Genomic DNA, 14,180 nt, shown 5'->3' with positions numbered 1-14,180 from the left:
TAGAAACCAATTGAACAAATTATTCTAGGTTATTTTGACCAAAAGACCTTATTTACAAAATTAGAAACATAAGCGGTTTGGGTAGAAGGTCAAAGTGACTAATTTCGTATGAACCGGTTGGAACCGAAACACTCCTTGTCCAGTATTTTGATTAGCAGTTAGTTCAAATAAAAAAATGTATATGATTTGTATATGCTTTATTGCTATATAACGTATGGTTTGTTAATGTTTCAGTAAAACTGTAACAATTTATTTGTATAAATAAAACTTGGAACTTATTTGTAATTTTAGAGATTTATTAACTTTTCATTTCTCATTATTATATGCAATACGTAATTTTAATCATATAATGTATTTAAAGATTTATCAATTATACAGTATTCATTGTCCAACTCGTGTAATACACGGGTTCCTAACCTAGTATTGAATTAATTTAAATTGGAATGAAATCAAAGTCATATTAGTCACGATCAGAAGCACGACATGTTCGTTACCGACTTAATAGTTTTTCGCTCTTGATTTAGGTTATATATATACATATATGATACAGATATACTGGTGATCATTTTAGCTCATTTTAGCTCATTTGTAAATCGGAAAACACTTAAACCCTAAAGAACTTTAGAAGAAAATACGGTCTAGAGGGGCAGCATAAGAAGAGTTGGAGTTCAACGTTTTGTGTTTGCAATCGTGATTAAGGTATTTGTCTCTGCCTTAATTCAATGACACGTACAAAGAGATCTTCAGATTCAACTATTAACATCACATTTCTATGTGTTAACTTAATGAAAATCAGAAAATAAGAAAAGAGGTGCCTTTAGGTTTGTGAAATTACTCGTCACACAAACTGCAAAAATGATGATAATACTTATTTTTATTCCTAATAGATGAATCTATAACTTACCAATTTCTAACATTCGAAACTCTTAGAAGTTCGTATCAACGTGCATCTTAAATTCATAATTAGAATTCCAACAAGCAATACTAAAAAACATATCATGATCTTTCATAAATGGAAAATGTTGAAATCACATGCTGAGCTTATTCATAAAGGTTTAATGTTCTTTGCTTCAAATCACATATGTTGTTGATAGTTTGATACTATTCATAAAGGTTTAATCTTCTTTACTTCATATATAAATCCATGGAGGTGAATACAAAATACTTTTTTTTTTAAACATATCAATTTTCTTTATTTGGATGTGTCAAAAATTGGGTTCCAATATGTAGAAACATAGATATTACATCAATATAGCAGGTAGGCGGGCAACAAGCTGCGCCGCCACCCCTTTCTGAATTGCAAACCCTAACCTGCTAAAGACATACCCCTGCCCATTTGGAGTCGACACATTGCTATGCACAACCTGTTGGACCCTGGTTAGAAAACGGATAGCTTCCGGTGCCAAAGAGCCAAATGTATCAAAAGCCAGAGGGACAAAAACATGTTGGTTCTCTTCGCAGGCTTTAGCATGTTTCTCCACCTTCTTCGTTTCAGCCATTTTCATTGCTTGCCCAGCTACAAACCCATTATCCCTCAAACCAGCTAAGGGAGATACCCCTGTGAGGTCAACACAAGCGTGTTTTCCCCCGGCCCAACCAAAGACGAGCAAATCTGCCGGTCGTAGAGTGGATCTCCCTTCCGTGGGGTCTGTAAGGAAGTTTACGAGGGCTTCCTTTTTAGCTGATATCCCAGCTCGCCTTAAGATGTCCCAAAGAACTTCCCGCACCCAATCATGTCGGTATTTGAACCCAGGCATCTCCTTGCAATGAACCGCATGCTCTCCGAATTTATCCAGGCAGGCCTTACGGCAGATCGGACATGTTTCGTCTTCTGGGTACATTGGGACCATCAAACGGTACTTAAGAATGGCCCTATACTCGACCGCAGACATGCTTTGGCCCAAGCCATCAATCGGGATAACGGTCAGAAAATTTTGGGCATGAGGACCTTGTAAGCATTCAAAAACCGCCTTCTGTCGGGGGGACAATCCAAAAACTTCTCCCAGGCTCTGAGCGATTTTTCCAAAAAGGGCATTCGCCAAAGTTTTTTGAGGCTTTGGTGGGGCGGTGTCCATATTAGAGAAACCGCCAATGTCAAAGTCTGGGAGAGCGCCATTTAGGCGTTCCAGGGCCTGCACGTAGTCTGGGTCCAGGTCGACAACTCCGCTATTCCTTAAGATGTGATTCTGTAGCTTCCAAGACTGAGCCCTCGACGCTACAAAAGCGTAAACCCCAACATCATGAGCCGAAAGAAGGCCTAAACCCCCTAAGCGCATCGGTAAAGATGCAAGTCGCCACTGAAGATCACCAAAGAACGGGCCTCCACATACAACTATGTCTTCGATGGCTTCTCATAGCCCCTTATCAAAACAGGATACCGCATCATCCATCATATGGGGGTGGCATGTTCGTAACCCAAAAAGCAACTTAGCAACCCCCATGCAAGACCTAAGCAGGAGGAGTTCGCTCTGAGGATCCCTAAGGCAAGGTAAGAGTTTCATAAGATCAACCTTAGTTTAATTTTCCATTTTCATATAAGTGGTTTTTGTATTATTATTTAACTTGTTTAGAAGCTCGTTTTTATAATAGAATTCACCATCCCATGATTTATATTTTACACATGAACTTATATTGTGATACGAGAATTTTGGTTTATTTCAATGAAGTTTCTATGTTAGTGGGTCAATGTTCAATATAGTCAAATTTCGATAGTCAATCGCTTGACCCAGTTGATTTTAGATTTTTAGATGTACATTGGAAAATGCAACCACCACTATCAAAATATTTATTTCATATATATCATCACAACAAACATTTATGGCATATATTATTTCCGTAAAACATGTTAGTAATTGTTAATTACTTTAGCACGAGATCAATTCCATATCAATTATTATTATTAAACTTTTTAAATCATTAAGTCCTCTTGAGTAAAAATGTTAGCCTCAAGAGTAATACTAATACTAACACTTAGGAAAACAGGTAGTAAAAATGTTAGCCTAAATAGTAATACTAATACTAATACTTATGAAAATAGGTAGGCTAGACTATAACCTATTAACCGGGTTATTTTAGGTGAGTTCTTAGAATGCATCCACAACTATTATTTCTTTCCTTTTTCAAAGGGAAAAGGTACCAATTATATAGGTATACATTATTACATTTCTCACGGTAAAAGCTGTTACCGGCTCCAATATTTGCTAAATTTATCATTGCTTAGTGACTAAGTAATTTATTATGCGCTCTTTCTTAGTTTCTTAATAACCGAGACTATTTGGTTACCTCTTAACTCTTCATACTTAAGATTTTATAAACTATTCAAATGTAACCTCTTAATGACACAATGAGCACTCATTCTTAGGTTTTATAACTATTAAATGTAGTCTCTTAATGACACAATGAACAATTTAATACTACCCAAGAAGGGATACTAAAAAACTTTTACTTAACGAAATTCACACAAAAGTTTCTATTTTTCACAAAACAACCAAAGCCTTTTCTTCTTTTCTTTTTTATTTTTAATTGTTTTTTGTTATCAATTTTCTAATTAACTCACATATTTGGGTAAATCGAACACTTTGTATAATTTGGGTTTCTATCTATAATTCAGAACCTTTTTGGACCTATATTACGACTATATTTTTTTGCTTTAGCTTTCATTAACTAAGGAAGTGCATCCAAACCGAAACACTTATTTGCTAATTTAGTTTAAAATTCCTAATATAAATTTCTAAATGTTACAATAATAACTTCATTATTACTATTAAACTTTTTAACCGTAACTCCCAATTAATGTTGGCGTGAAGGTTACTCCAAACTAATAATAATAATTTGAAAATGAAAATAATATTAATTAATAATAATAATCTGTTGACCTTGACCTTAAGTTTCAATCATCCATCGAAAAGACGGAGTGTTTGTTACTAGTTTTTCTCGTTACATGCAAAGAAGAGTTTCGGAAGGTACAACGCAAATAATAATAATAATAATAATAATAATAATAATAATAATCCATCCATCCATCCATCCATCCTTGACGATCATATTTATTCATAACCCTATAATTTCCCTTTGTAATTTTTCACTCACCTCTCTCATCTCATTCCTCGAGTTTTCACTCATCAATTCCAGTTTTCTTTTCATTCATCCCACCGTAAGTAGTTATTATTATTATGTTACCCCTCTTTTTAACCGCATTCATGCATGATCAAACCGTTTTCTTCGTCATTTTTGCATGAAAAAGTTGTACGATCGTTCATCCGTACGCATGAATTTGCTGTGTTTCGGTTCTGATTACAAAATTAGATAATCGGTTCATCGTTTCGTTTGATTTTTCTGTTTAATTGTCTGATTTTGTACTGGTTAGGGTTAATTTCGCCTCTGTTCGTTACGAGTAAACCCTAATCGGTTAATTGATATATTTGTTGACTTTAAAAGTCAATCAATCAATCAATCAATCAATCATACCCAGTAAAATCCCACCGACAGCAGAGCTATAGGTAGGGTCTGGGGAGGGTGGGATGTAGGCACACCGTACCTCTATCCAAAGGAATAAAGAGGTGGCTTCCAGAGAGACCCTCAGCTCTAAGAACATGTGTATGAAGCAAAAGAAGGAAATCAAAGTTTAACAGTTATATAAAAAACTACTACTAATTATAATAATATTAATAATAAGGTCACAGTTTAACCGCAATATAAAAGCTAATAATAATAATAATAAAATATGTAAGGGAAATACCATTATGGTATGTGACCTAAATAAGTTAAGTCTAAGCCCTAAGGTATTCAATTCTCTCTAAAAATCCTTAATTTTAATTCTACTTCTCCACGAATTCCTATCCTCAACCATGTCCTCGGAGAGGTTTAGGTCTATCAAATCATGCCTAATCCTCTCATCCCAAGTCAATTTCGGTCGTCCTCTACCCCTCCTCCCCTCTATAGTAATGTTTTCTACGGATCTAACAGGATTCGTCGTCTGTCTTCTCTTTACATGTCCAAACCATTTCAATCTCCACTCTCTTATCTTGTCTGCTATGTTCGCCACCCCTAATATCTCGCGAAGCACAACGTTTCTTATTCTGTCTAGCCTTGTGTGCCCACACATCCAACGTAGCATTCTCATTTCTGCTACCTCCATCTTCCGCACTTGTGCCTTCTTAATGGCCCAACAATCTGTTCCATATAGCATTGCAGGTCTAACTGCCACCCTATAGAATTTTCCCTTCAGATTAGTCGGGAAACTCTTGTCGCATAATATACCTGTGACTGCTTTCCATCTACACCATCCTACCTGAACTCGGTGGGTCACATCACTGTCTAATTCCCCATCGCTCTGTACAAATGATCCTAAATACTTGAACTTCGTTACCTGCGGTACCACCTGCCCTTCAATTGTGATGTGTGCTTCTTCACTGTCGTTTATCTCACCAAAATCACAGTGTAGGTACTTCGTCTTAGATCGGCTAATCTTTAAACCTTTTGTCTCTAAGGTTGTTCGCCACTCCTCAAGCCTCATGTTTAGATCTTGTTTTTTCTCAGCAAGTAGCACAATATCGTCTGCGAACATCATGCACCACGGGAGAGTCCCCTGAATCGACTTTGACAACTCATCCAAGACTACTGCAAAAAGAAACGGGCTCAACGCTGACCCCTGGTGAAGACCTACCTCTACAGGAAAGAAATCAGTATCCCCCACTGGCGCACGGACACTTGTTTCACTCCTGGTATACATATCCATAATTATCTCTATGTATTTCCTGGGCACTCTTCTACCCTCCAAGCACTCCCAGAGCACCTGTCGTGGCACACTGTCGTAGGCCTTTTCTAGGTCAATAAACACCATATGTAGATCACGCTTCTTCTCCCTATACTTTTCCATTAATCTTCTTATAAGGTGTATTGCCTCTGTGGTGGAACGCCCCGGCATGAAGCCAAATTGGTTGACCGTAACCTGAGTTTCTCGTCTAAGTCTAACCTCAATCACTCTTTCCCATAGCTTCATAGTATGACCTAGTAGTTTGATTCCTCGGTAGTTACTACAACATTGGGCGTCTCCTTTGATTGACTTTAAAAGTCATTGATTGATTAATATAATAATACTCTACAGTGGTTTATCAGCCTTGATTTTTTTTTTTATAATTATTGGCTAGGGTTTCATGAATTTTTGATATAATTAACATCTTGCAGTCATATTTGTCACTAATTAATTGGCTTTTTTTAGTTCTTATACAGTTATAGTGTTATTTTCTAGGTTTAATTCAATGGAGGAGTCAAAGGAGGATGTTCAAAGTGATGGTTCTTATGAACTGGTCAACTTCGATGATTACGCTAGTGAAACGGAACGTTTGGACGCGGAAGGCCTTGATTCTGGCAGCAAGGTACAGGTTTGTTGACAAGATTTGTTATTTTGTTGTTTTATTGATAACATTCGATCGAGTTATTGTTGTGTTGTGTATACGGTTGAAGGAGAAAGAATAAGTAATAATATTAAGGTCACGAATAAAGAACAGATGACATATAAATGTTTATATTCCATTTCAGGATCTATCTGATGCCAGTTTTTATGATTTACTCTGTTCTGATATGTCTGATACACTTGTGTTGACCGACGACGAGGCTTTTTACAACAATACTGTTTCACAGGACAATGCTTCTGATGAAGAAAATCAAGAACAAGAAGATGAAGAACAAAAATATGTAGAAGACGACATGGGATTTGGCGACGGAATCAATTCTGATTCAGAAGGGCAACCGGTTCTTCTTAGCGCCAATAAGGTAGTCATCTGTTTCGAGAACTTAATATGATAGTATTATCATATCACATTATTCACATATTCACTTAAAAGTTGCAATTTTTAGGTGAATATGTGAAATGATCATACTATCATATCAAGTTCTTATTTGTTTCCCAACAAAATTACAGGGTAAAAAGCACGACTTGACTGCCATGCTTTACATGAGCTCAAATCCGGACCCGTTTGTACCCCCTGCTCATCTCAACGCAAAACAAGACCTAAAAGAGGTAGCCAAGAATCACATAACCCGTTACCTTCCCGCTAAAGCATTAGTCAAATGCAGAAAGGTTTCCAAAGAATGGAACCAATGGTTATCTGGTCCGTTTTGTGCACACGAGCAAAGTCAATTCTTCAGAAAAACCTCGGGTTTTTTTCAGTGTTCGAGTTATAATGATATTGGTTTCATCTCCCTCGAGAAGTCTGCTTATGGTGTTCCATGCCCGTCTCTAAGTTTTCTTCCCCGGCAAGTTTCTATCAAAAGCTCGTGCAACGGGTTGCTTCTTTGCCAATCTGCTGACAATGAAGACGAATTATACGTTTGTAACCCTGCAAATAGAGAGTGGATATTTCTACCCCCTTCTCAGTCTTACCATCATAACCCGAAACTCGTGCTTGCTTTCGAACCGTCTTCGTTAAACTTTGAACCGCATTATCAAGTTATATGTTTGTTCTCCCTTCTTGATACCGAGGATCAAAAGATTGTGTATTTTGACATATATGATTCAGAAACCAAAGCTTGGAGGTTATCTGATGAGCTGTGTTCAGATCTTGATGCATCCGATGTAGAAAGTGAGTCCATTTTTGTCAATGGAGTTGCTTACTGGGAAACTAAAGATGGCGGGTTATTGGCGTTTGATTTGAAGAACGAGATCCACAGTGTTCAAAAGCTTTCTTTTGGTAAAAGTGAAGGTGCATTGACCAATATTCATGGAGAAATATGCTATGTGAGAGCATGATACGAGTCTTACAGGAAATCATGTGTGTTGGAGGTTTATGGTGATGGTTTTATGTCTTTGAAAAAGACTGTTATTGTGCCTGATGACAATCTCGAAAGTGCGGAGTTTCTGGATTGTGAGGTGTTGTCTAATTCGTGTGATGATGTTATCGCTTTGGCCTTGAAGGGGTCTTGGGGGGCAGAATCGTCTTTATGTTTATCACGTGAAAGAGGACAAGGCTCGACGCGCAGGGATTTTGGGTCGCTTTGAGAAGTTGTTTTCTTATGTTAACAGCCTGGTTTCTATTCGTGGTTCTGGTTAATCATCTCGTTATCATGGATTTGACAATGTTTTTGTTTTTTGGTTAAGTGGTGATTTGTGTACATATATTACTACTGGGTTTTGGGATGATGGTTGGTTTTCTTTTTGAGTTTTAACATGTGGATTTTGTCTAAGATTTATCTTTGTTACTTTTGTTAATCTACGTCAGGTAGTATAGTTGTCCATGCAGCAAGTAATAGGTATCTGCTATCTAGTAGTAATAGGTATTTAGTTTTCCCTTGTGTATGTATTATGTATTTATCATGTGAATTAGTGTTGCTTCCACAAACCCCTTTTAAGCTTGTGCCCGGTCACCACCACACCTCACGTTTTGTCGACTACCAAGAGAACCAAGGTCCCCCTCCGAAGATCCCCTAGTAACAATGCGGTTGTAGTATTACCTAGGGTTTTGAGGGTGCAACAATGGATTACTATAACCATTGATCTTATTCCATTTATTGTTATCATCCTAGACATGTATGATAGGAGAAGTCTGCATTAGTATGTAGTTCATTCTTGATGCGCGCTCGAAAAGTTAATATATCATTCTTGACATTTTAAAATCTAAAATAAATCAAGAAAAAAGGCAAATAAATAAAATTTTCCTCATGGTCATAGGGATTTCTTACTTTCAAATTAACAAGATAAATCCCCTATTATATCATGGTTTGTAGCAATGTCAAGACCCTAAAGTGAATTGCGGAGGCCATTTGATTTTGGCCTTACCAAGTCGCTCGAAAAAGATGTAAGATATTAGAGAAGAAGAACATGGGATGGGTTTGTTATGGTCTTATTTTGCTTTTTACAAGACTAGATTTGGTAATGATACAATACGGGTAAAATAGCCATTATAAACACTAATGTTTAAAACTAGCAGACATACGTAAACGACTGTTTGCAAGCCAAGCCGAGCCATGGCAAACTAAACCGAGCTGAAAATTTGAGCTTGAGATCAGCTTAGTTTCAAACCGAGCTTGCTTGTCTCATTTTTTATTCTTTTTAAGTTTCTAGGGGTCCTACAAATAGTATAAGTTTAAAATAACTCTTTACCTGATGTACAAACGATTTAAGTTTTAGTTGAATAACAAATAAAAATATGAATTTTTGAAAAAGTAAAATTGCACTAATTTTGACGTTATTTTACTAATCTCGTGAAAATAACGTTAAAAGTGGCAGAAGGTTAATCAGGCATCATGTGGTGGCGTTGATAGCCGAAAGACAAGGGCACATGCACCGATCAGCCGGTGTCCCGATGATTGAGTGCTATGTGCCTTATGTCCAAGGCTTGATGCAAAACTACTATCGAGCCGGGGGTCTCACCGGAAGCAGCCTCTCTATCCCTATGGGATAGAGGTAGTAAGGCTGTCTACATCTTACCCTCCTCAGACCTTACCATAGCATTGCTGTTGGTGGGATATACTGAGTACGATGATGATGATGATGAATTTTTGAAAAAGTCATACCAAGCCGAGTTAACGAGAGAGCCAAACTGAACGAAGCTAAGCTAAGCTCGCTTTATAATATAATCAAGCCGACCAAGCCGTATCGAGTGAGCTCTTTCCAAACGAAATCCGAGCTAAGCTAAGGGTGTGTTTGGGATTGCTTATTTAAGTGAAAAAGGACTTTTGATTAAAAGGAATTATAAACTTATGAAATTTTGAAAAGTAGTTTTTAAAAGAATGTTTAGATTAGCTTATGTGATAAGGAAAATCAAAATGACCAAAAAGGACACTCTTTTTTAAAAGGAGTGTAATGGGATTTAAGGGTGAGAGGGGTGTAATAGATAAATCAACCTTAATAAGTTTATAAGTTACATATTTCTAACTTTTCAAAACCCCTCTATTTTGCCTTCACCATAAGTTAAAATCCATAAGGGCTTATGGTTTGCCAAACACCTTATACACCTTATTAACTTTTCAAAAAATTTATAAGTTATAAGTTGATGAAAATAAGGAATTCCAAACACCCCCTAAGCTAAGCTCGTTTTATAATACTAGCTGGGTGCCCGCACGATGCAGCGGGGGGCTCGCAAAACTCCACAGTGAATGCATAGTCCGTGTCGGTACATACGTCACCTGGTGACAGTGCACACGTAGCCTAAAACTGGACCGCGTAACTCGTGCAAAGCCAGTTGCGTGTTATCAAATATTGAATACGCATAACCCGGCGAGAATGCACGTTACCGACATTGGAACATGCTTAACCAACACCACGCGTGTAATTCATGGCGATTAACAGTGTAGGGTACTACGTGGGACTGGACACGTATTTATCGACCCCGGTATATTTAAACAACGGTATCTGCGTAACTTGTAACGAAAATTAAAAGGCAAACATTAAATATACATTAATTTGAAATACACCATTTTTTTAAACCAATCCGTTTTGGCCCCAAACTTGTTCTGACTCGACATCGTTCTGACCTGGCCTCTTTCTACTCGAACCCGAACCAAATTAACCATTTATTTTGCATTGACTCATTCCGACCCTATTGTACTTTTATAAATGACCTGAGCTCGCCCGACTCGACCTGTTACTCAGTTCTAAATCCATACTAGAAAACTGATAGCGTTGTGACACTAAAATGCGTCGGAAAGGTGTCACAAACGACCGATTCCGACGCATTTCCGACTCATATTGCGCGTCAGAAAAACCACCGTCTGAAATTCCCTTGTGACACAATTCTGACGCAAATTATGACCCAATTCCGACACATTTTTTTGTCACAATTTTTCGACACTTTTCTGACACTTTTTAATAGGTTTAAATAATTATAATTACCGTATTAATAATACCGTATATATATAAATACGTATTAGTTTTTAGTGTTGCAACGCAATTCCGACATATAAATTGTTTTCCGACACAATTCCGACGCATCAATAAAATGTTTTCCGACACAATTCTGACGCGTATGTAAGTTGTTTTCTGACGCATTAATTTTTTTAATATAAAAAATTATACATATACATATAAAAACATATATATACACACACACATGTATACATATATATATGTATGTATATGTATATATCTAAAATGAGTATCAAATATAATCACAAAACAACTTTTACTATTTAAAACTCAAATAGAATCAAAGTCATTACAAATCCAAAATAAACTAAATATGTCTAAAATAGTCTACCATAAACTAATACCAATAAACGAAACCAATATAAACTAAATATGTCTAAAATAGTCTACCAAAAATTAATACCAAGAAACGAAAGGTTACGGCCTCTTCTACACCTGTTTCCACTTTGTGTCGCTTCATCGATTTTTGTTGTTGCATTCCTTGAACTCTTTCTCTCATATTACCTTACATTTGAACTTGAATCCTATAAATTTGTTATTTATATATTAATTAGTAAACAAACACATAATAACTATATTGAAAACAATGACGATAGTAACAATAACAACATACCTTTTGTATGCCGGGAAAATCCTACAAATTATGAGTCCCGTGTATGCCGGGAAAATTTTCCACGACACCCCGCTATGATAATAAATAATCGAAAATAGATATACCATGTAAAAATCTAATGTGTATACAACAAACACAATGTTGTTATAAATAAAATTCATCTTCATCTGAAGAGTTTATGAATCAACCAATTATAATTCACAAACTAAGAACTAATAAACAATTTATGTTCCAAATAATTATACTTCACATGCTTACAACCAACTGTTCGTATATCAATTCTAAGTAAACTGAAAGGTAATCAAATTACAATTGTCCATTCAAACTATTGGATCTAAAACCACATACCTTTATCAAAAGCTTATAAACTGCCTGCTGTTTGCGTGATATACCATTCAAAGGCTGGATATGTCCATGAATACCATGACTATCACAAGTAATACGCTTATCACAAACTTACAGCTACCAGATGTAATGTAAACACCATGCAACTGCAACAATGATCATGTAACTTATCAAATAGACTAAATTGCAACATCTTCCAACACAAAAAAATTGGCCAAATATAATTAGTATGTAATCAAACCCCAATAAAAACCAAGAATATACATTTGTTTTCAAAAAAGACAAGCTATAAAGGCATTAAGTTTCTCAAACTAAAACAAAACTCTTCTAACTTAACTTTTCTTCTTTAGAATCTAGTATTTTACAAAATCCATTTAAAATTAAGTTAGTCATAATCGAATGTTTATAATTGACAACCTATAAAGATGAAGCCCTAATCGAATTTGGTAGCTGTTGCACAATGATTATTAAATGAGACAAGTGAAGCTTTCTTTCTAGAAGTTTATCAATACAAAATATTGGTATAAGTGATCCTGAAGGTTTGTAACAAACAAGCTTAGCATCCCATGTATTACCGAGGTCCAAACAGATTAATATGCACATGAGTATGTGATAGTGCATATATAATGTGTTGTGTTGATAACTATCATGATTGTTGCTGTAATAACAATATAAATTTTTTATTTATCCAATACATGGGAAAGAAATACATAATTCTTGTATTAAAATCTCAACAGGAGTATCACTTACAATTAGTACCAATAAAATGTTAAAGCATATTCTACATATGTGTCTCAAATCTCAAATGCAAATTTGACAACGATTTGTTGAACTATAACACCATTTAATATATTCTATTTACAATATAAATTAAGAACTTAAAAAGGATCTCAGATAACTTTTACGATATCCAATTTGGTTGGAAGACATACCTTGTTTTGAGATTCAGTAGAGAGCAATCAATGGTGTGAGGGACGGGAGCGTCTGCGAGAACGAACGATGAAGGCTTAGACGGCGAGAAGGAAGGAGCGTCCGCCGTCGACAGGTCGATTGATTGTTTTGAGTTTTGAAACTAGGGTTTTTATGTTTTGATTGATCAACAAAACCAAATAATCTATAAATATTTATGGTTTTGAATTGTAAACAATTTGGTCGCTTGCTTGGTTCAGATGGTAAGAGAGCATGTTTGCTTAACAAATGACCCGGGTTCGAATCTTATATTGACCGTTTTTAAAGAAAAAGAGTTTCAAGTTTATCCGACGCATTTTTGACGCAAACTCTGTGTGTCGGAAATTTTGACCCCTTTCCGACGCAATTTATATTTGTTTTCGTTTTTTGAGATTCAAACGTTGTTTTTCTTATCCATTTTTTGCGCACCTTCATTATCATTATACATGAAATACTTTTACTTCACAAACTTTTACATATTATATATCTACGAGCATACGTATGTTCCATCAGAACCTATAACTTACAATAGTCATTTATAATTTTATAAGTAATCTAATATTGTTGTCCAGGTTTCGAGGTTCAAACGTTTTTCCTGATTCCTTCTTTTACACGACTTCATTATATATGAAATACTTTTACTTCACAAACTCATATGTACTACAACGTTAATGTACGTATGTGTGTGCTATTAGAGCTTTTAACTTAGAACAACCTATTTATACTTCTATAAGTATAATTATAATGTCACAGCGTGTGTACGTAATTGTGTAATATGTATGAGTTAGGAAAATGAAAGCACTCCCCGTATGAAAAAGTTATACAAAATATGGATGAAAAAACAACGTTGGAGCCTCGTTAAGTGAAAAACAAATTAAAGTTGTCGGAAATGCGTAGCAATGTGTGGTGACTTGCTACACATTTGCTACATGTTTTCTACAAAATAAATGTTGTGTAGGAAATGCATCGGAACTTACATCATTAAGTTTACTAATGTTTTAATAAAATACAAAAATTAAAATGTTGCATCGGAAATGTGTAGGAAATTCCGACACAATTCTGACGTAATTTGTGTTATCATTTACATACCGTATTAACAAAAAAACAAAATACAAAGGTAAATTGATGCGTCGGAAATGCGTCAGAAATTCCGACACAAATTTATTACTATTTAGATTAACATATTATAAAAAACTTAAATTTCAAGATTAAATTGTGTAGGAATTGCGTCGTAAATTCCGACACGTTTATGACAAAATTTAGGTTTCGTCGGAAATGTGTCGGAGCCTACGACAAATAATTATTGTTTCGCTTTCCGTCGGAAATGTCTGAAATGTGTGGTAAATTCCGACGCAAAAAATTGCGTCACAAATTTTCGTAGCAAAGTTACCCATTTTCTAGTAGTGATCG

General features: G+C 35.7%; 1 protein-coding gene across 1 annotated transcript; it reads left to right on the top strand.

Moving 5' to 3' along the window:
• Positions 1 to 3,941: 3,941 nt before the first annotated feature.
• Positions 3,942 to 8,318, top strand: LOC143630334 (F-box protein At5g07610-like). The gene is made up of 4 exons (XM_077099386.1): positions 3,942 to 3,962; positions 6,251 to 6,383; positions 6,541 to 6,774; positions 6,923 to 8,318. The coding sequence occupies exons 2-4, from the start codon at positions 6,261 to 6,263 to the stop codon at positions 7,748 to 7,750; spliced, it is 1,185 nt and encodes a 394-aa protein (XP_076955501.1). The 5' UTR covers positions 3,942 to 3,962; positions 6,251 to 6,260; the 3' UTR covers positions 7,751 to 8,318.
• Positions 8,319 to 14,180: the final 5,862 nt, after the last annotated feature.

Source organism: Bidens hawaiensis, unplaced genomic scaffold (genome assembly GCF_021521415.1).
Source record: "Bidens hawaiensis isolate Kalapana, Puna unplaced genomic scaffold, B.hawaiensis_p1.1 tig00005637_1, whole genome shotgun sequence".
NCBI classification, from domain to species: Eukaryota; Viridiplantae; Streptophyta; class Magnoliopsida; order Asterales; family Asteraceae; genus Bidens; species Bidens hawaiensis.
Note: the sequence above shows the minus strand (reverse complement) of the source record. Positions and strands in the feature narration are given on the sequence as shown.